The sequence below is a fragment of the Carassius gibelio genome, chromosome A21, assembly GCF_023724105.1.
Source record: "Carassius gibelio isolate Cgi1373 ecotype wild population from Czech Republic chromosome A21, carGib1.2-hapl.c, whole genome shotgun sequence".
NCBI classification, from domain to species: Eukaryota; Metazoa; Chordata; class Actinopteri; order Cypriniformes; family Cyprinidae; genus Carassius; species Carassius gibelio.
The window spans coordinates 797,055-820,674 of NC_068391.1; the positions used below are offsets into that span (position 1 = coordinate 797,055).

Sequence of the window (23,620 nt, forward strand, 5' to 3'; positions counted from 1 at the left end):
TGACCCAGTGAGAGATTTTTTTTTAATCACTTACATGTTTTCTAAGTGAGGCTTTTTTTTTTTTTTTTTTTTATCAGAGCCTCAGAGAATCTCATATTTGGTTCAAGAATAATTTCTGCCTATAGATGAATATTCGATGATTATGACGTCATCCGCATGTAGAATCCGACACACCCATTGATGCCTGTAGCCCCGCCTCCAGCTGTTGTCATGACGATGCTGGTCAGCTGACGCCACCCAGCGGTCAGACAGTGTCAGTGCAGCTCGATCGAATGAGTTGAACACAAAAAGAGCGATTTCTATTGAAACTTTATTTATGTAAGGGGCAAAATGCAAATTCAAATAACTATTAGGAGTACAATGTTTGGAAAAGCAGAGTAAAAACCAAACTGAAGATAAAAAAAAAAAAAACAGTATACATTTTATGATATTGCTTTACATATTTAAATATTTCGTGAAACTCAATAAATACAGGTGTCCTGTGGGCAAACATGCGATGGATCTGCGCTTTATCATACATCAGAAGTTCTGTTTTCAGTTTCTAATATAATATTGCACACGACTGTAGTGTTTCAGTGGATTGGGTTTGACTGACCACATAATGCATATAACATACAGAACAATTAATATGATTCAGACAAATAATATCAAAAGCTAAATACAGTACACGTGATGAAAACATGTCAAATTACGCTCAGACGCGTGCCGCACGGCATCATGGGTAAACGCGGGTCTGCAGGCCTGTGGATGGGTCAGTGCTGGACACACACAGAGTCACAGACACCAACACAATAAAGCAAACCTTCATTCAGACCAAACCTGGAGAAAGATCTCACTCATGTTCTCCTGAAGTGTGTGATTAAACATCATGTTGTTATGATTGTCTCCGCGCTATCAGAATGTTTCTTCACTTATCTGCTCTTTAATAATGCTCTCAAAACAGTATTTACTTCTGAAACATCTCCGTTTCTCAGTTCAGAGAATATTCAAGGATAATGTTTGCAGATTGATCAAGTGGAATGTTCCTTTAATGCTCGGACATTCGAGAATAATCGTTTTTGAACATTAATAAATTCATAATTAATAAACTTGGATGTTTTGATCATTTAGAAGTAACATTTTCATAATATAATTAAAGGAACGTCTGATTTTGTAACATTGTGTGTGTGTGTTTGTGTGTGTAGATAAATACTGTATACATACAGAGACATAGTTTTTATTAATATTTTGAATTTGTATAATTTCAGTTTCTATTTTTGTATATTTTATTTAAAATTTTTAAAAAGCTTAATTTGAGTAATTTTGCTATGTGCTTTTATCCTTTTTATGAAATGTTATTATTTTAATACTATTTAGGTTTAATTTATTTTTATATCGGTTTTGGTTCTTATTTATTTGCCGGTTTATAATAGTGATGTATTAAGTTTTTTTATGTAACATTTAATAGCTATTTTATTGAAATGTTTTGTGTTGTTGGTTAAAGACGTCGGTCAGATGGAGGGTCAGGAGAACATGAATGGAGACATACGTCAAGACAAAAAGAAGAGAATAAGAGTAAATGAAGGAGTAGTAAGTGTAATAAACTCTCCGAGCAGCCTGTGCCTCAGTGATCTGCTGTGAGGTACACACACACACACACACACACACACACACTGATGATGGTGAGGAGGCTGGGGGCGGGGCTTCAGCTCTCCCAGTCGGCACCGGCGGGCGTCTCGTCCTCAGACTCAGACTCAGACTCGGGTGAAGCCTCTTTGATGCGGCGCAGGGCTTCGTGGATGCTGCGGGTCAGCGGGTCAGACTCCATCGCAGTCGATCCTCTGCAGCTGCGCTCCTGTCTGCGCACCTTACGCAGCTGCACTCCCTTACGGATCTGAGCCAGGATGTTGTTGTCCTCGTCCTCGTCCGGATCGGGAGCCAGGACACGCAGCTCGGCCTTCCGCAGGTGGAAGCTCCCGCGCTTCAGACTGGCCAGAACCTCGTCCATCGGGGAGCTCGCTGAGGACACAAGAGCGTAACTCAGCACTGGAGAGACACAGCAGCTCATGTCTCACTCCTGACCGTGTGTGTGCGTCTCACTCCTGACCGTGTGCGTGCGTCTCACTCCTGACCGTGTGCGTGCGTCTCACTCCTGACCGTGTGTGTGCGTCTCACTCCTGACCGTGTGTGCGTCTCACTCCTGACCGTGTGTGCGTCTCACTCCTGACCGTGTGTGTCTCACTCCTGACCGTGTGTGTCTCACTCCTGACTGTGTGTGTGCGTCTCAGTCCTGACCGTGTGTGTGTGTCTCACTCCTGACCGTGTGTGTGTGTCTCACTCCTGACCGTGTGTGTCTCACTCCTGACCGTGTGTGTGTCTCACTCCTGATCGTGTGTGTGTCTCACTCCTGACCGTGTGTGTGTGTGTCTCACTCCTGACCGTGTGTGTGCGTCTCACTCCTGACCGTGTGTGCGTCTCACTCCTGACCGTGTGTGTCTCACTCCTGACCGTGTGTGTGTCTCACTCCTGATCGTGTGTGTGTCTCACTCCTGACCGTGTGTGTGTGTCTCACTCCTGACCGTGTGTGTGCGTCTCACTCATGACCGTGTGTGTCTCACTCCTGACCGTGTGTGTGTGTGTCTCACTCCTGACCGTGTGTGCGTCTCACTCCTGACCATGTGTGTCTCACTCCTGACTGTGTGTGTGCGTCTCACTCCTGACCGTGTGTGTGTGTCTCACTCCTGACCGTGTGTGTGTGTCTCACTCCTGACCGTGTGTGTGTGTCTCACTCCTGACCGTGTGTGTCTCACTCCTGACCGTGTGTGTGTGTGTCTCACTCCTGACCGTGTGTGTGTGTGTGTGTCTCACTCCTGACCGTGTGTGTCTCACTCCTGACTGTGTGTGTGCGTCTCACTCCTGACCGTGTGTGTGTGTCTCACTCCTGACCGTGTGTGTGTGTCTCACTCCTGACCGTGTGTGTCTCACTCCTGACCGTGTGTGTGTGTGTCTCACTCCTGACTGTGTGTGTGTCTCACTCCTGACCATGTGTGTCTCACTCCTGACCATGTGTGTCTCACTCCTGACCGTGTGTGTCTCACTCCTGACTGTGTGTGTGTCTCACTCCTGACTGTGTGTGTGTCTCACTCCTGACCATGTGTGTGTGTCTCAATCCTGACCGTGTGTGTGTGTCTCACTCCTGACCGTGTGTGTGTCTCACTCCTGACCGTGTGTGCGCGTCTCACTCCTGACCGTGTGTGTGTCTCACCTCTCCTCCACTGACTGGACTCCAGCGACGCCGTCTTCCTCAGCTTCTTCCTGGCGTTGAGCAGCTGACTGCTGTCGAAGAAGCGTGCGGTGAAGGGTCCGAGCGGAGACTCCGGTCTGGCGGTCAGCGGGGGGGCCTCTTGGGGCATGTCCTCTAGAGAGGGGGGTGGGGGAGGAGGTGGAGGGGGCGGGGGAGGAGGGGGCGGGGACATGGGCGAGGTGGACGAGTCCAGCAGCAGCAGCTCTCTGGAGGGAGGAAGTGATGTGTGTGTGTCAGGGGGCGGGGCTTCGGCCACAGCTCCGCCCATCGGAGGCAGCGACAGGAAGCTCTCGGGCCGGCGGAGCTCGGGGACTCCTGCTAGAGCGTTGTCCGTCTGCACACTGACCGCCTGCGTCTGCGTCTGCTCTGGCCTCGGGCCCGCTCTCTTCCTGGAGTACGCCAGACGCAGACGAGTGGACTTCAGGGTCACCTGACCTGGGTAGCGCTGCGGAAACAGACCAATCAGCACACAGCCAGTTCTGCGTTCACTAATGATTAAATGTGCTGGAGATGATGTTATCACAGTGTTTTTTAATTTTCAGTTTAAGGTTTAGTCATTATTATGTGCCTTTGTCATTTTTATTAGTTTTTGTTGTTTATTTCTCTATAATAGATATTTTTATTTTAGTACTTTTAGGAAGTTTTGTAATTTAACTTGAATGAAAATTAGAAATGTCTTATCAAGCAAAATTAAATAAGTTGAAGTATTTCATCAGCATTTTTGTTTCAGCTTAATTTCAAGTAACAAAAATAATTTGATGTGCTTTATTTTCTTTTTCAATTTTATTTGATATTTTATTAGCTGTTATTTCTTATTTAAAATTTTTGTTTAGGCTTTTAAGTCTTTCATCTAATATTGATGATTTATTTTAGCTTTATCTCCATTTTAAGTGCTTTTGTCATTTTTTATTAGTTTTTTAAATATTTCTGTTCAGTTTTTTTTTCATTAATTTTACTCATTTTCTTTAGTCATTATTCTTTATTGTGGTCATGTCAGTATTTCAGCTCCTTTTATTTTAGTTAGTGGCCAGGGCTATTTCTACTAATGATGAAGTGTTTATTGAGAGAGATGTTTTCAGACGCGGTCAAGCGCGAGTAGCTGAGTCTGACCTGTCTGAAGCTGCGCAGTCGGTCCAGTGTCCTCTGTCTCTCCTGACTCTCTCTGGACAGCCGCTGCTCCTCTTCCTCCTCTTCCTCCTGCAGATACACATCATGTGTCATCAACATGTGATTCATCATTAAGGCGAATGTAATGCTCTGTTGAGTCGCACCTGCAGCAAAGCTTGCTGGGAAACGCCATCCGGGCCGCCCTGCCGTTTCTGCGTGTGATTGATGATGCAGATTTCCTGAGAATAAAACAAGATGCCACGACTGTTAAACAAAGACCATAAACTAATAAAGACGTATAACGGGAGCATTGAGCGCTCAGGTGCTGTCAAAATAAAAGTCCCACTCATCAGATAACGATAAATATAAAACAACAAATATTGGCCAGACAGAAAAACATTATTTACTGATGCCTATAATCTTAAAATGGCAAATATCGGCTAAACTGAGAAAAATTATAAGCTGATGCCGATAATTAAAACACGCCAAATATTGGCCAAACAGAAAAAATAAAAAAGACAGTGATAATTACAAAATAACAATAATAAATATTGGCAAGATAGAGAAAAATTATTAGCTGATGCAGATAATTAAAACATACTAAATATCGGCCAAATATTACAAAAATATTAGCCAATGCAGATAATTTAAAAATGACAAATATCGGCTAAACCGTACAAGTCATTAGTCGATACAGTTAATTAGATTTTTTAAAATATCTGCTATATATATATAAACTAATCGTTAAAAATTATAATGAAAAAATTGCAAATATCAGCTGAAGAGAAAAAAATGATTAGCTAATGACAAATCTGACAATAAATTAGAAAATGTCAAATATCGGTGAATGTATGGGTCGAGCGCTACATGGCACTGATGTCTCTCTCTCTCTGGTACCTTCTTGTGTTTGAGGTAGGCTTTCTTGGCGGTGATGCGTCCTCTGCGAGCCTCCAGCTGTCTGGTCCTCTGCTGGAGTTTGGCCATGTCGTCTCTGGGGGGGGTCAGAGGGGTCGAGGGGTCGTCGCTGGACTTCATGGCGTCCGGACTCTCGTAGGTGTCGTAGTAAACCACCTCCTCCTGCCTCTCTGCACACACACACACAGTCACACACACACACACACACAGGTGCAGCTGAACAGGTGTCAGTGAGGACGCAGGGGTGCAGACGCTCACCGCTCATCTGTCTGCGCAGACTCTGCAGTTGTGCCGTCAGCAGCAGCTCCTCGTTCTTCAGGATCTCAAACTGGATCTCGTAGAGCTGAAGCTGGAGCTCGTAGTACATGCTCTCCAGCTGATCCAGACGCACCATGGCCTCCTCGCCCCCCTGCAGACCCTGCATCTGAACACATCACATGCATCCGGTGAGACGCAGAGCCACACTTTAACATGTTTAAACCTGTGTGTGTGTGTGTGTGTGTATGAACCTCCTCTCTCAGTCCGTGTTTCCTCTGTTCCAGGCAGATCTCTTTGGCACGCATCAGCTGCAGTGTTTCTTTAGAAACGTCGTACTGGAGTTTCTCCATACGCTCCACTGCTGCCCCCCACGCAGCTTTCCCAAACTTCTTCTGGTCGGCACGCATGCGCTCGTACATCACTGAGAGGGAGAGAGAGAGTGTGAGAGAGAAAGTGTGTGTATAATTACATACTGGCCTACCTGTAAATTAAATTATTTTTTTTTTGCTCATTAAAAGTATTTTTCGATCATGTTAAGTCATGTTGAGAAAGTCATGTTACATTTATTTCAGAACGCACATCGTTTCAAAGCAGCTTTACAGAAAATCATCTTATCATCTTATTATCGATAATGAGGGTAGATTCTGGTGTAACGGTCCGGTGCAGTGAACACAGACTCAGTGTGTCAGACCTTCACCTTTCTGAGCGCGGGCCGTGGTCTCGAAGTATTTGACCGTCAGGTCCTGTATGGACAGCACTGCAGTGTGAGCCTTCCTCTGCCAGTCCTCATCCTCCCTGCGCAGAGACTCCACCCGCCGCGGACCCAGACGCTCCGTCTCCAGAGAGATCTGACACACACACACACACACACACACACACACACACACACTCAGGTCAGCTGTGAGACACACTCTCTCTCTCTCTCTCTCTCTCTCTCTCTCTCTCTCTCACACACACACACACACACACACACTCAGGTCAGCTGTGAGACACTCTCTCTCTCTCTCTCTCACACACACACACACACACACACACTCAGGTCAGCTGTGAGACACTCTCTCTCTCTCTCTCTCTCTCTCTCTCTCACACACACACACACACACTCAGGTCAGCTGTGAGACACACTCTCTCTCTCTCTCTCTCTCTCTCTCTCTCACACACACACACACACACACACACACACACACTCAGGTCAGCTGTGAGACACTCTCTCTCTCTCTCTCTCTCTCACACACACACACACACACACACACACACACTCAGGTCAGCTGTGAGACACTCTCTCTCTCTCTCTCTCTCTCACACACACACACACACACACTCAGGTCAGCTGTGAGACACACTCTCTCTCTCTCTCTCTCTCTCTCTCTCTCTCTCACACACACACACACACACACACACACACACTCAGGTCAGCTGTGAGACACTCTCTCTCTCTCTCTCTCTCACACACACACACACACACACTCAGGTCAGCTGTGAGACACACTCTCTCTCTCTCTCTCTCTCACAAGCACTGTGAGTCTACACGACTATGTGAGTCTGAATTATTGTCTGTGTGTGTGTGTGTGTGTGTGTGAGAGAGAGAGAGTTAGCAAAGCTTTCTGGAACAGAATGTTCAGACACACACTTACAGTATCATCACTGCAGAAACTATAATGTGAACCAGATGCTGCTGTGGCGTACAGCACACACACACACACACACACACACACACAGTACAGTCCTGAGAGGTTCATCTGAATCACGTCATGCTTTAAATGTCCTGATGTCCCTGTGCCACCCAGCGCATGTGAACAGCATTTCAAGTGTTAGTTCACTCATAAATGATCATCTCCTCTCCCTCATATCCTTCTAAACCTGTTTCTGTCGTCTATGAATCACATGAGAGTCGTTTACAGTGCTCTCGCTTGGTCTGAAGCTTCAAACATCATCTTCTGAGGTCATACGATGCTTTACGAGAAGCAGATGTTTTCAATGAAGCGCTCTGAAGAGTCTGACTGATCTGGATCTTCAGTTCAACAGTGAACATCTCTCTGAATCAGAACTATATCTGATGCTCCGACACCTTCTAAAACAAGGACACGTCTTGACTTCTCTAGTCATTAGTGACTTCCTAGATCAAGATTTTAAAAATCATTTATACTCACAATTTCCCACTACTACTTGATGAAATATTTTAATTAGAGCTAGAAAAAAGTTTATTCACAATAAAAATTATCATGTCACTTTTAGCCTTAATTAATTAATGTGTATTTCTCAGCAAAAGAAATCAAACTTTTGGTCAAAAAAGTCTCTTCTGCTTATCAAGTCTCTATTAATTTGATTCAAAAATGCAGTAAAAAAGTGTAATATTATTCTAATGTAAAACATCTGTTTTCTGTGTGATTCTGTTAAAGTGTAATTTATTTCTGTATTTTCAACATCATTCCTCCAGTCTTCAGTGTCACATGATCTTCAGAAATCAGAATAATATGATGATTTACTGCTCAAGAAACATTTCTGATTATTATCAATGTTGAAAATATTACTATTTTTGTGGAAACAGATTTTATTTTCCAGGATTCACAGATGAAAAGTAAAAAAGTACAGCAATTATTAGAAAAATAAATCTTTTGTAACATTATAAATGTCTTGAACTGATACATTGAGTTGTTCTCTGCTCGTCTGGTCTTCAGTGATTGGCTGAAGCCGCTGATCTGCAGAGACTCTTCTGACCGTCAGCAGGACGTCTGGACTCTTGTGCGTCTGCGTCTCGTCTCATGTCTAATTCATGTAAGGAAATGCGATACCCACACTGCACCTCTCTGATCACATGACACTCGATCTGGGCGTCCCATAATGCTTCAGTCACTCATTCAGGTCCTCATACATTCATTCATGCAGCGCTCGCTGTCCATATGTTCACCTCACACACTACTGTTTGTGTGTGTGATCACTACAGAACCTTAATTCACAGAAAACACATGCAAACATGAGTGTGCCGTATTTGCATGTGTTTTTGTGTGAAGGATGAAGGGTTTCTTAGTATCACACACACACACACACACTTGCATTTGTGGTCTACGGGGACCTCTCCATAGGTGTAATGGTTTTTATATTGTATAAACTGTATTTTCCATGTCCCTACACCTAACCCTAGCCCTCACAGGAAACTACTGACAATTCTTGAATTCATAAAACACACTTTTCAGCCTTTTGTTTAACAGGGACACAGGAATTACCCTCATAAACCATGTTTACGTTGTTGTACCCACGTCATTATACACATTTGTGTTCTCATAAACCATATATACCAGTTAACACACACATGCATACTCTCTCTCTCTCTCTCTCTCACACACACACACACACACTCTCTCTCTCTCTTTCTCACGCACACACACACACACACACACAGAACCTTGAATTGTCAGTTTGTCAGGTAAACTGTAGAAACAGAAGGTAATTTGCATACAGGTGTTGTGTGCCTGTAAGCTAAACTAATCTCTCAATAAAGCGCCGAGTCATGACACTGGTTTAGTGTCTCAAACACACACACACACACACACACATACACAGAGAACTGATTCAGTCTCTCTCTCCACTCTCAATGCGATTAGAGCATGGGCTCATGGGAAGCAGCGGTTGCTATGCATGTATGTGTGTGTGTGTGTGTGTGTGTGTCTCCATTGTGAGCAGGTGATGTGTGTATACCTTGATCTGCTGTCTGCGCAGCATGGCCAGCTCGCGCATGTCTCTGAAGGGCTGCAGCAGATAGTGGTAGAGTTCAGTAGTGGCCTCCACCAGATCTCCATACGCCTCGTCCTGCTCCGCGTACAGCTGCAGCAGCTCCACCATCCGCTCCACGCCGCGCTGCTTCTCCAGCAGCTGCACACAACAAGACACACGTCACATGTCAATAACGACAACACATGACGCATCGCATGACGACGATGACGACTTGTGCGTCGCATTACAACGACAACACGCGGGTTGCATAACTACGACAACGACACATGACGATAACGACAAAACGTGTGTCACATGACGATAATGACAATACATGACGATAAGGACAACACATGACAATAACAACACGCGTGTCACATGACGATAACAACGACAACACATGATGATAACAACGCGCATCACATGACGATAATGACAACACGCGTCACATGAGGATAACGACAACGCATGATGATAACGACAACGCATGACGATAACGACAACACGCGTGTTACATGACGATAATGACAACACATGACGATAATGACAACACATGACGATAACGACAACACGCGTCACATGACGATAACGACAACACGCGTGTCACATGACGATAACGACAACGCATGACAATAATGACAACGCATGACGATAACGACAACACGCGTGTTACATGACGATAACAACACATGACGATAACGACAACACATGACGATAACGACAACACATGACGATAACGACAACACGCGTGTCACATGACGATAACGACAACACATGACAATAACGACAACACATGACGATAACGACAACACATGACGATAACGACAACACGCACGTCACATGACAACGACAACACATGACGATAATGACAACACGCATCACATGACGATAACGACAACACATGAAGATGACGACAACACGCGCGTCCCATGACGATAACAACACATGATAACAACAACAACAACACATGACAATAACAACACGCGTGTCACATGACGATAACGACAACACGCACGTCACACGACAACGACAACACATGACGATAATGACAACACGCATCACATGACGATAACGACAACACATGAAGATGACGACGACAACACGCGCGTCCCATGACGATAACAACACATGATAACAACAACAACAACACATGACAATAACAACACGCGTGTCACATGACGATAACGACAACACATGACGATAACGACAACACGCACGTCACACGACAACGACAACACATGACGATAATGACAACACGCATCACATGACGATAACGACAACACATGAAGATGACGACAACACGCGCGTCCCATGACGATAACAACACATGATAACAACAACAACAACACATGACAATAACAATACGCGTGTCACATGACAATAACGACAACGACACATGACGATAACGTCAACACATGAAGATAACGGTGACAACATGACAATAACACGCTTCACATGATGATAACGACACGCGTGTCATATGACGATAACAACACATGACAATAACAACACGCGTGTCACATGACAATAACGACAACGACACATGACGATAACGTCAACACATGAAGATAACGGTGTTAACATTACGATAACACGCTTCACATGACGATAACGACACGTGTGTCATATGACGATAACGACAACACATGACGATAATGACGAAAACACACATCACATGACGATAACTACAACAGGCGCATCACATGACGATAACGTCAAATTAAATTTAAATCATAATTAAATCATAACGGAAAATAAACTACAACTTTTTTTTCTAAATACATAAACTTACATAAAACTTTAAGCTAAATCTAATGTTGCAAAATGATTGATTAATATCTTTTGTCTGTCTTTGGGTGTGAAATATGACAGATCCTGCTGTTGAGAGAAAACCTTGTGATGCTGGTGAATGGTGTGCTCAGATCTTCATCATGTTATCACCACACTCATCCCCTCACACACACACACACACACACACACACACACACACACACTGGTGTCTGGAAGCTGAAGTGTGTCCAGTCACTAAATGACTCTGTTGTGTTTGGGCTCACAGTGAATGTGGAGCTCTGTTCAGAGATGAATGGACTGTCTGTGAGTCTGAGTGTAACTCAAACACTGCTCCATTCATCAACAACACTGAGTCTCTGTTTACCTTGACGACCAGTCGCCGTGGAGACCACAGCCGTGTGTGTGTGTGTGTGTGTGTGTGTGTGTGTGTGTGTGGAGACGAGCTGCTGTTGTTCAGGTATAAACACACCTGCTCTAACGGACCGTCTCTGATTTGAATGCACACCTGCTGATGCTTTCACATCTGTTGCTGGTCACATGACCCACATCAGTCAGTTTCAGTGCAATAAATCACTGAACATAAGAGTCGGAGTTCATTGTGTTGTGGTGAATTTCTAATGAAGTTACACCATTCAAAAGTTTTGAAAGAAGTCTCTTCTGTTCACCAGTGCTGGATTTATTTGACCAAAAACACTATTAAAAACAGTGAAATATTATTCTAATGTAAAACATCTGTTTTCTGTGTGAATCTGTGTTAAAGTGTAATTTATTTCTGTATTTTCAGCATCATTCCTCCAGTCTTCAGTGTCACATGATCTTCAGAAATCAGAATAATATGATGATTTACTGCTCAAGAAACATTTCTGATTATTATCAGTGTTGAACACAGTTGTGCTGCACAATATTTCTGTGGAAACTGTGATGCATTTTTCATAAAGTTCAAAACAGCAATTATTAGAAATGTTAATCTTTTGTAATGTTATCAATGTCTTTACTGTGACTTTTAATCAATTTAATGCGTCCTTGATAACTAAAAGCATGAATTTCCACACTTTTGCATGGTGGCGTGTTATTTGGAGTTTATACAGCAGAGACATTAACGGATGAAGATGATGATGATGATGAAGGGCTGTGTGTGCAGGAATACAGCTGCTACTGAAGCGTTTCTCAATCTCTGTTCATGCTGGAAAACCCCTCCAGGTGTGACATCACATCCTGTTTGCTCTCTCCTGTTTTGGCACAGGATACATGAGTCACTGTGGAAAACGTCCTGATTGGCTGACAGCCGTGATGTCATGTGACTCTTCCATGGGAAGCGTTTCGCATCTTCATCAGGCTGAATGAGCTGCAGGTTTGTGTGTGTGTGTGTGTGTGTGTGTTTAATGCGTCTCCAGTATTAATGTGTGCGATGAGGTGTGAATGAGCAACATCCCACACACACTCAATAACAACAAACACATACGCCAATGTTTCACCTGCTCCACCCATCAGGAAATCACACCAGCGACCCACTGACCTTTGACCTGCTGACTACACAGCCCATCACAAACACATGCTAGATAACAGCTGAAGCAGACCGCCTCACTGACCAATGAGAGCGCTCCGTACGGCAGACACACACACACACATGTTTTCAGATGTGGTATTTTTAGCAGTGCTCTAAAAGGACCAGGATTTGTTTAGTGGAACACAAACTTTGAAGACCCCACTGACTCAATATACAGACAAAAACACTGAGACACGTCTCTTCTTTTGTGCTCCACTCAATAAAGAAAGTCATGTAGATGTGTGTGTGTGTGTGTGTGTGTGTGTGTGTGTGTGTGTAGCTCCGCCCCGATGACATCACCACTATACACTCGGCTGTATTTAAGTGAGCAGAGAGCAGTGGTTATGGTGTTAGTGACATCAGACAGTTCTTTAAGCTGGAAGCTCAATAAAAATGTGTTAAATGTTTAATGAGTGTGTTCAGCGCCGTACATCACTCACAGCAGTGTGAACGATCACTAGTGCAGGTGTGTGTGTGCGTCACCATGGTAACGAGTGTGTGTGTGTGTGTGTGTGATCTGCTCACACTCTGGGTCAGGTTTCTCTCTGGGTTCAGTGACCGTGTGCTGACCGCAGCTCTGAACACTGACCACAGCTTGTGATGGTGGACTTCACTAGCTTTAGTTCTGCTGTGAGTGTTAGAGGCTCCGCCCACATCCCACAGCCATCCGGGTTATTAATATCTGTGTTATTGATTCACACGTCAGTCGATAACACACACACACACACACACTGTTTCTGTAAGGTCTCGTGTGTTTATCGTGGCATGAGTTCACACACTCTCGGAGCGATGAATAAACATGTTATTTTCTGGTCATTTGTGATAAACACATTAAAATGACTGGAGTAAGTCAGATCAGTGTGTGTGGAAGAGAGAAGCGCTGGAAGCAGCTAGTGCTCATCACATCACACAAATCAGTGGAACGTGAATAGAAATGATTCGATCTGAGCTCTGGTTTCAACACCAGTGTAAACACAGCCTCGGGACACGAGTCCAGAGGACACCATCATCATCATCATCATCACGTCTGTGTCCTGAAGAAGAGGACATGCTCGTTCTGAAGAAGAACTGCTGACGGATCTTAAGAGTTTGAGCAAGAATCAGTCAGGAACTATCGATACGGACATCTTTTGGCTGTTAGAAGGATTCAAATGTAAATACCAAATGTTTTTCAGCATAAATATAGATTTGTAAAGTTTTACAGCGATTACACAAAGAGCCACTTCCACCTGATGAAAAATATTAGATGAACATAAAAGAAAAGCATGAGTCTCAGAAAGAGGCTGTGACTGCAGCGTTTAGTGTGTGCACACATGTGATCTTCACTTCTGACACGTGTGTGTGTGTGTGTGTGAGAGAGAGAGATAGAGAGTGTGTGTGTGTGTTCAGTCGGTGGGGTGATACAGCAGTTGTTGTTCAAGCCTATGAATGTCACAGACACATCAGATGCTGTCATTTACTGTAAACAGACACAAACACACTTCAGAACAACATCTGAAAAGAAGTTTGTGTTTGAGCTTAAACAGCAGTTCTAGTGTTGTGAATGAAAACAGTCAGAATCATGTGTGTGTGTGTGTGTGTGTGTGTGTGTGTGTGTGTGTGGTTAGTCAAGTCAAATGTATTTGTATATTTTGTTGAAAATCATGATGTTATTGTTTATTATATCTTAATATCTTCATGTCTTATCGTCACATTTATCAGCTTGGAGCTGGATGATAGTATAGTAACGATATAAACCGTGACACAGGTGAGGGTTGCTATGATCGATAGATCCACTGTGAAGCTGATGGCGGGTGCGCGCGCGTCTCACCTGCTGCAGGTGTGTCTTGGCTCTCTGGAGCGCGTCCTCGAAGCCCTTCCGCCGCAGCTCGCTCAGACTCTCGTAGTACTCCTCGGAGTCATCGCTGTCCGGAAACAGCACCTGAGACAGGATCCTCCACCCGCAGGTGTCGAGCGCGTGCCCCAGGTACACCTGCAGCTGGAAGCAGAGCGCGTCCGTGTCGCGCGCGCTCAGCTCCGGGGCCCCGAACAGCACCGACCACACCGTCTGCTCCTCGGGGAAGGCGGGCAGACACGGCTCCAGGTCCGAGTTGACGGCGCACAGCTGCAGGTGAGCGGCGCGCATGTCCTGGAAGGAGAAGAGTCCGGCCCAGCTGGAGTCCGGCGGCGGGTCATCGGGCTCAGGGAGCTCCAGCTCCGCTCTACCGGGCTCGGCTCGCTCTCGGCCCGGGCTCTTGACCGGGGGAGGCGCGTCTCCGACCGCATGCTCGCCCTCGAGCAGCGAGTCCCGCGCGGCGCTCCGTTTCTGGACGGTTCGGTCGTGGCACGTGACGGCGAACTTTCCTTCGATCTCGTTCCAGGCGACGATGAAGACGAACTTGTGCTTCTCTTTCTCCTCGAACACATTCGGTCGCACCGACACCCAGCCGGACTCCAGCGCGTCCTCCATCGCGAACGACATGATAAAGAGAGAGCAAGCGCGTTCACACGGAATCCGGGCACCTCGGCCTAACGGACGCGGAGGAAAAAAACACTCGGACCGTTAATAACACCGATTTCCCGTCTGTTCTTGTGTCCCGACTCGTCCGCTGACGCGCGCATCACTGCGCGTTCACACCTGCGCGCGTCGCGTCACCCGCGAGGCCTTTTGTTCGCTAATCCGCATCTTTAACATCGCGAATGTTTCGCATCCGATGAGGACTGTGACGTCACAGAGAGGAGGACGTAAACATCTGCACGTGGGACACGTTTTCTGCGTGATGACGCAATCAGAGACGCAGGCGACGCACGGTGGTCTCGATCAGAGACGCATGTAGATTCACAGAAAGTAACTTTGCGGTCTTTTCCCCCTCAGATGTTTGGTTTATAGTGTTTTATCATACAATGCTTCATCCGTGTCTTTTTTTTTATTCAAATGCGATGAAACACAGATTGTTTATTTGTGACAGCATCGATCATCTCTCTGATCAATAATTAATGAAGTGCGGCTATAAATGTCTGTTCAATAGCTCAACTGCCGTCACGTGACTGTTACTTTCATCAATAACGCACGAGACGCCGCTTGTTTTTGTGTCGGTGTTTCACAGTGAAGGTCCACTAGATGGCGCCACTGTCAGACACACGTGACATACTTTAAAGAAGTAGTTCACGTCCAGAATAAAAACCTGCTGATGATTTCACCTCAATGTTCGTGTCTTTCTGTCTTCCTTCTCAAAGAAATGAAGGTTTGTGATTTTTCCAGAGTGATTACGTCATGCGTGCAGTCCAGCTAGTGCAACACCTGCATCCGTGTTTTTATTTTTTTATTATTCTCTAGATTAGACTCTTATTCCTCGGCTGGGATCCTGTAGAGCTCCTTCAAGCCATGATTCAGATCTTCACCCTGTTGGTCCCCTTTAAAGTCCCTTATATGTTCCTCAAAATATTTCTTTGCGACTGAAGACAGAAAGACATGAACATTGAGCTGAAATCCTTAGCAGGTTTTTATTCTGGAAGTGAACTAATCCTTTCACTACCTGCATATTTCACTAGTGGATGGGGTGCTCTTTCTTAAATAGAGCTCATATGGTGTTATTAAGCTGCTCTTTCACAGTAAAGATGCAAACTCAGCTAACTGTTCTCAGAAGACTTGTCTGGTCTTTCAACACATTAGTCAAATCTTCATCTCACATTTTTTTTAAAGTCACTTATCATTTTCATATTTTGGTTTTATTTTACCATCTGTGTACTGTGGGTTAGTTTTTGTCCTTGTAAACATGTTTATCAGCTGATCTCATGATTCTGATCACTTTGTTTAATGATTGAAAACCCATTAATGTAAGAAAGAACTCCATGACAGAGAGCGACTGAGATCATGAAGAGTTTTATTGAATGGAAGCTCTGGTCGGATGGGAGTGTTCCGAACATCTGGAATGCAGCTCCGCCTCATCAGTCATGTGACCGATCCGTGATGTTAGCGTGATGCAGGGCGACAGTCAAATACAGAATGGACAGAAGGCACAATTACACTTCGAGGAGATCGTCTGGTCCTGCTGAAGTAAACAATCTTATTCATGAAATCAGCGTTTGTAAACGTACAGTAAAGAAGGAAAGAGGCAGGTTTCTGAACGCGCCGCGGCTCGACCTCTGACCCTCAGTGCTTGCAGTCGGCTTTCTGGAAGAGCGGGCGCAGCTCCTCGGCGGTCGTGGCCTCCTTATGCTGCATGAGCTCGGCGTGACCTTTGGTGACCCCCCAGCTGTCAGGAGTGGACATGGAGGGACACAACGGACGACCGGACGCCGGCTTCAGACGCTCCCAGTAATCACGCCGGGCCCTGCGGAGCAAACACCCATCAGCACCACAGACTCATGTGTGTCTCTATGTCTCTCTCTCACACACTCTCACTCCCTCTCTCTCGCTCTCTCTCTCTCTCTCTCCCTCTCTCACACTCTCACTCTCTCTCACCTGGCTCGGACCCAGGGTTTGGTGTGCATCTCCAGGCCGCTGCCCCACATGCCGTGTTTCTCAGATGCTTCAGGCAGGGTTCCTCTCTCGGTTGCCAGCTCCTCGGCCACGGCGCGGATGTGGTACGGCTCGAACCCGCAGCAGCCGCCGATGTAACGGATTCCTGCCTTATAGGCCTCTCTGGCGTAGTGCTGCATATCCCAGCGTGTGAGGATCCGCGGCTCCAGAGCTGGAGAACACACACACACACACACACACACACACACACATCAGCTTCTCATCACATGTTCCTCACTATTATAACATCTGTGAGTCTCTCCACAGTTATTAAACCTCACTCTTCTGACCAAAGAATCTCTCCGTATTCATTTCCTGGTTTGGGAAGTCTTACAAATGCAATGTTTTCTTTTGTTATTGGAGCAAATGGAAACACAGAACAATTATATTTGCTGTAGTTTCTGTTTAACAATATTGATATACATCCTCGCACATACATGCTCTGTGCAGTAATGACAACAGAACATTCTCAAAATGACTGAACGGAACGTTCCTCTAACGTTTGCATAACCAAAAACAATCATTCTTAACACATTACAAAACTGGACATTTTCAATGTTTAAAAAGACAGAAATTATTTTATAACTTAATTTTAGTGAATTTTTCTTGTGTGTGTGTGTGTGTGTGTGTGTGTGTACCGAAGGGGAACTCCGGCAGGTCGATGAATCCCTGGCAGCTGCAGTCAGGTGTGTGATAGGCCAGCGGTTGTGTCATATAATGCGCCTTCAGACCAGCTTTCTCCACGCCGGCCTTCATCATGGCCACGGTCTTCACACAGGTCATGGGGTCAAAGTGACAGTTCACACCCACGATATCAGCACCTGGAGCACAAACACAGATCCATCCACACTGAAGAAGTGCACTTCAAACACCTGGATGATGCATTTAATTAACCAGAAATATGAAAGATGAATCCTACTTTATAAAATTCATAGAATAGTGCATAATTATGCAGTGTGTGTGTGTGTGTTTGTGTGTGTGTGAGAGAGAGAGAGAGAGACACACCTGCTTTGACCAGTCTGACCGCACACTCTCCAGGTGTCACTCCATGCATGTCTCCTTCAGGTCCAATACACAGGGTGGCCGCTACAGGCTTTCCTGTTGCCTTCAGAACCTGGACGGCCCATTCAGCCTCCTCCACGTGCTCGAAGTACTGCAGATCAATCGGTCAGTCAATCAATCAATCAATCAATCAGTCGGTCAGTCAGAGAGGGTTCTGTGCACGTCCTCACCTCGGCGATCAGGAAGTCCACATTCTTCTTGATGAAGACGTCGATCTGCTTCTTGAAGATCTTCTTGACCTCGTCTTCGCTCTTGCAGCTGAGGTAGGAGGGTGTCTGAGAGACTCCGCCCGCCACCAGAGCATCGCCCTCATTGGCTACTTCTCTGGCCAGATCACAGGCGGCCTCGTTGATCTGCTGGCCCTGCGGACGGTCAGCAAACACCTCCATCAGAGCGGTGTGATCAGGGTTAGGGTCTGTGTGAGCGGTGTGTGTGAAAGAGAGAGACTCACAGTGAAAGTCAGCTTGTTCCCTCTGTTCTCCAGTTTGTCGTCGCTGGCGTAGAAAGTGAACGTCTGCATGACATTTGACCCGGCGCGCAGGAATTCCCTGTGCAGCTGTCGCACTGACGGAGAGAGACACATGCGTCGCTTACACACAGAAACACTCCAGAGACGTGTACGAGGAGGAACCAAGAAATGTTCAAGCACACACTAGCAATAGAATACAGAATAATATATGCACTTAATTCATTTCTGATTTTGGTCTGTTCATCTTCCATGACATGTATCGTTTGAAAGAAACATTTAAGTGTTTATTATTACACTTCATCTGTTTGAGTCACTTCAAGAGTTTTTTCTCTTACAAACATCAGACTTAAGTTTTATTCCTCTCTATATCCCGAACCTAACGTGTGTGTTAGCTGTGACCCGTCGGTGATGTGGGGTGAGTCTCACCGGCCTCGGGGTGCTCCGCTGCGGCCTCCGGTGTCCAGGGCCCGGCCTTCACGTATCCTCTCTTCTCCAGCGCGAACACGAAGCCTCCGTCTCCAATCACCACCTCACCCGCGCCCAGGCGCTCCAGGACACCCTGCGCACACACACACACACACTCAGCTCTGCGCTATATGAGGTCAAAACACTATTAAACACACGCACATTTCCAGCAGAGACGCGAAAGGGCGCGCGCAACCGTGTGGACCAGGGTGCGAGCGCGTAACCGCGATTACACTTTAACACAAGTTTGCGTGCTTCTGTTTGTGTGTGTGAGATTGAGAGCTTGTATATTAATCGCTTTACTAAGAACAAAGAACCTTACAAAGAACCTGCAGGATCGCATGCGTCACGGCGCGTTCGCGCTCTTAATGTAAAAATGACGCGCTTGGAAACGCACGAACTGGACTGAAGAATCCTAAAAGTGTGTAAACCAGTAACTCACCCTCTTAGATCCGACTGGGGCCATATTCAGCAGTAGATTCAGAGACCTTCAGGAGAGCTGAGTGAGACTGGAGTGAGAGCCACAAGAGATGAGCGCTTATAAAGCACCGCTGGAGGGGTGTGTGTGTGTGTGTGTGTGTGTGAGAGAGAGAGAGAGAGAGAGAGAGAGAGAGAGAGATCAGTGTGTTTCTGGTTAATGTTTATCATATGATCATCAGAGAGTGATTCTGGACAACATTCTCCAGAAGTTTTCTGCTACTAATACACAACTGTGATCCTAGCGTGCACAAAAATATGTTTTAAGAACTTTTTGCATACATTATTTCTGAGTATTTTAATTTTCCCAAACATTTTGAAAACGTTTTTTCTCTCGGTTATGTCAATGTGAAGGGATATATACATTTGCAAACATTCTGAAAACTTTATCTTTGAATGTTCTCTCAACGCTTGGAAACAAGTAGTAACATTAAAAAAATGACATAACATCCAAAATAAAAGCTAATTCAATGTTTCCATTAGGTTTTGATCATCTTATTTTTTTAACGTTCAAAACCTCCATTCTTTTTTATTTTATTTCTTGGTTATGTGAATTTTAAGAGAACATTCCATCTGCAAACACTGTGGGAATGTTTTCTGGACATTCAGAAGTATCATTTAATAAAAGTAACAATAGATCGGAACATTCTGAAACAAAGCGGTAACATTTTAACATCTTAGACGAGCTCAAGTGTTACATGAACAGACGAGTTATTGATCATTGATCAGGTCTGAGCTGATTATTGATCATGTGATCTGCTGCCTCGACACATTTTACTGTCCGCAAACATTCCCCCAAATCTCTCTCTCTCTCCCTCACACACACACACACACACACACACACACACACTCAGGATTGCTGCAATCTTTGCTTGTGCTGCAGATCGTTAATTAACTCAAGATATATTATTGAAGTCAACACTGCAGATATAACAGATGCTGAGTGCATGTAGGAAAATGCACTGAATCATTGTATTTGAGTGTTCTTTAGGTTGATTTGTTAATGATAAAGATTAACCCCTGGGTCTCTGACGCGCTCTGACCCGCGGGCGCGCGCTGCTCGTGCGTGTTTCTGCGCGAGCGTTTGTTTGGAAACTCCGAGACTAAACTAAGTCGAGAAAGCTTAATTCGCAGCAGAACTCAACATGTCGCGGATATTAAACACGTTTAACGCTCTCGTGAGGCGAGACTTGAGGAGAAAATCACTGCGCGTTCCTGCGCGGAGCCTCGCGACAGATGACGGGTGAGAAATATCTGACACAACTCTCTATTTGGGAATGTGTGGGAAAATTCAAACCCATTTGTAATTATTACTCTAATAATCAAAATAACAGATTCTGCACAAATAATGCATGTGTGATTGAATGCGCTGAGCTCGTGTGTGCAGAGACCCCCCTGGGCTTCTGGGGAAGCGTCTGAAGGACTCGGCGGAGACGGTGGTCATCGGTGGCGGGTGTGTCGGGGTCAGTGTGGCGTATCATCTGGCCAAAGCCGGACAGAAGGACGTGGTGCTGCTGGAAAAATCCGAGCTGACGGCCGGATCCACATGGCACGCGGTACGCACACGGGTCAGGGGTCAAATGCAATCTAGATTTGCTGTTTTAGGAAATGCACCTGTTTGCAACGAAGCCTGTAAGTCAGGAAAGCCTTCAGTAATTAAAGCTGCTGATTAGTAACTGAGGGCTTGAATGCAATGCCACTCATTTCTGATAGAAGCATCTTTCAAATGCATGAATGTTAATGTAAAAAGCATGACAGCTGCCAGTGAAAATGACTCGTTTTGAAGTCTCACTGCAGTATCCAGGTGTAAACAGGGTGAAACTTGACTTATAAGCACTGTGACTGACAGCGTATGACGGAGGTTATGTTGTGTGCATGTGCTGAGTCTGAACAGATGATATTTTCGTCCTCAGGCGGGACTCACCACATACTATCATCCAGGCATTAATCTGAAGAAGATTCATTATTACAGCATTAAACTCTTCGAGCAGCTGGAGGCCGAGACGGGACAGGTGAGACACATCATTAAACATGTTAACTGGAGCTGCTGCGGCTCTGTGAGGCGTTTACAGCTGTATGGAGTGTGTTGTGTGGTGACTGTGGGGTGTTTGTGTCGCAGGCCGTGGGCTTCCATCAGCCCGGCAGCATCAGACTGGCGTCCACTCCGGTCCGCGTGGACGAACTCAAATATCAGATGACCAGAACACACTGGCACCCGACGCCACAGTTCCTCATCGGCCCCGAGAAGATCCAGCAGCTCTTCCCTCTGCTCAACATGGACAAGGTATGAACACCTGAGGACAATACATATAAATCATATAATACATATTTAAAGTCAATCCCAATGAAAAATGTAATGCTTGAGAGAGAGAAATAACACAGATCAAGCCACTTTGGTGTGGTTTGTCACATTTTATTATTACATATACAAATAATGTAGAATAAGTCATGTAAAAGCCTAGATAGAGACAGTAGATGTATGTAGATGTACTGAAGCTGCTTGTCTCTGTGTCAGGTGTTGGCGGGTCTCTATAATCCGGGTGACGGTCACATCGACCCGTATTCCCTGACCATGGCTCTGGCGGCGGGAGCGCGAATGTACGGCGCTCAGATCTATTGTCCCGCTCCTGTCACAGGCCTCACGCCGACCGCCGACGGCAGATGGGACGTCCAGACGCCACATGGAACCATCCGAGCCAATCGCATCGTCAATGCCACAGGTTAGGCCACACCCACATGTAAAACCACATCCCATGTGATACACCACACCCCCATATGTTACTTACTTTATACTTTACTGTCAGACTGTGTCTGAAATTTTTCTTGCATAACAGTATTTATGTTTACAACATTTAACATACATTCTACATTGACATTCACACCAGCACGTACAATTATACATTTCATACAACATTTATACATCTGCAACACCGTGCCAATACTCTTGATCTCTGATAAGGTGTTTTTGTTCAGTGCAAGGATTAGGCCACACCCACATGTAAAACCACATCCCATGTGATACACCACACCCCCATATGTTAGATCACACACCCCACAAGATTAGCCACACCCTACATGATAAACCACACCCCCATATGTTAGACCACCACAAGATAGGCCACACCCATATGATAGACCACACCCAATATGTTAGAGCACACCTACAAATGATAGACCACACCCACATGATAGACCACACCCCATATGTTAGATCACACACCCCACAAGATTAGCCACACCCTACATGATAAACCACACCCCCATATATTAGACCACCACAAGATAGGCCACACCCATATGATAGACCACACCCCATATGTTAGAGCACACCCACACATAATAGACCACACCAAAATATGTAAAATACCCCCACAAGATAGGCCACACCCTCACACACTAGAACACACGTGTAGGGGTGACCCCGAATATTCGACGATTATATGCTTCGATTCGAGGAGTATGGGGTGCGCAATGTCTTTTCTATATGAGATAAATGATGAGTTAAATCCCATTGATTAATGTTTCATTGTACACATCTTCAGCACACAGCTCAAAACATTAATAACTACTGTCACATACATAATCTCATAATGAAAGCACTATTGTATATTTTTTTTGTGAATTCTTAAGGTTTCACTGATGTTTAGTGTTAACTATTTTTTTTAAATCAAAACTTAAAACTTTATTTACTCTGTCTGCATCTGCGAAGCCTCATCCATTACACATTTTCAGTGTTTTAAATACATCGGTAAAGTATACATCAGTATTTTGACCCGCCCCCAAACATATGATTCAACTATCAGTCGATTATCAACAAGATTAAAAAATTCTGATTCGACTTTGAAAATTCTTAGTCAGGGACACCCCAACTATGTGGTAGACCACTCCCTCAAATAATAATAAACCACCCACCACATGCTAAGCCCACATGTGTTAGACCACACCCACAGATGTTAGGCCACACCCCTCACTGTGGGCATCTGCTCCACGTTTATATTTCAGAGCTGCAGCTGTCTTGTTGCATTCATGTGAACT

The 23,620-nt window shown here is 45.2% G+C and overlaps 3 protein-coding genes across 4 annotated transcripts in view; 1 reads left to right on the plus strand and 2 right to left on the minus strand.

The window, feature by feature from the left end:
- Window positions 1-292: 292 nt before the first annotated feature.
- jmy (junction mediating and regulatory protein, p53 cofactor) lies at window positions 293-15,352 on the minus strand. Its single transcript, XM_052537655.1, has 10 exons — window positions 14,422-15,352; window positions 9,260-9,433; window positions 6,261-6,411; window positions 5,815-5,984; window positions 5,564-5,729; window positions 5,288-5,475; window positions 4,555-4,629; window positions 4,394-4,480; window positions 3,245-3,728; window positions 293-1,998 (listed from the first exon to the last, which is right to left on the minus strand). Exons 1-10 carry the CDS (start codon window positions 15,070-15,072, stop codon window positions 1,685-1,687), a joined length of 2,460 nt encoding a protein of 819 aa, XP_052393615.1. The 5' UTR covers window positions 15,073-15,352; the 3' UTR covers window positions 293-1,684.
- A 1,105-nt stretch (window positions 15,353-16,457) lies between these two features.
- On the minus strand, window positions 16,458-19,707 carry bhmt (betaine-homocysteine methyltransferase). Of its 2 annotated transcripts, XM_052537658.1 has the most exons (9): window positions 19,551-19,707; window positions 19,070-19,202; window positions 18,626-18,738; window positions 18,345-18,536; window positions 18,118-18,265; window positions 17,751-17,933; window positions 17,056-17,284; window positions 16,742-16,924; window positions 16,458-16,639 (listed from the first exon to the last, which is right to left on the minus strand). In XM_052537658.1, exons 1-8 carry the CDS (start codon window positions 19,572-19,574, stop codon window positions 16,744-16,746), a joined length of 1,203 nt encoding a protein of 400 aa, XP_052393618.1. In that variant the 5' UTR covers window positions 19,575-19,707; the 3' UTR covers window positions 16,458-16,639; window positions 16,742-16,743. The 2 variants fall into 2 exon arrangements, with proteins under 2 accessions (XP_052393618.1, XP_052393617.1); XM_052537657.1 differs by having other exon boundaries at window positions 16,458-16,924.
- Window positions 19,708-20,426: 719 nt separating this feature from the next.
- Window positions 20,427-23,620, plus strand: part of dmgdh (dimethylglycine dehydrogenase) — an 11,210-nt gene continuing 8,016 nt past the window's right edge. Inside the window, exons 1-5 of the mRNA XM_052537654.1 lie at window positions 20,427-20,828; window positions 20,973-21,141; window positions 21,499-21,597; window positions 21,705-21,869; window positions 22,101-22,305. Of these exons, the coding sequence (XP_052393614.1) occupies window positions 20,731-20,828; window positions 20,973-21,141; window positions 21,499-21,597; window positions 21,705-21,869; window positions 22,101-22,305 (736 nt within the window). The 5' untranslated portion in view covers window positions 20,427-20,730. The remainder of the gene's footprint in view (window positions 20,829-20,972; window positions 21,142-21,498; window positions 21,598-21,704; window positions 21,870-22,100; window positions 22,306-23,620) is intronic.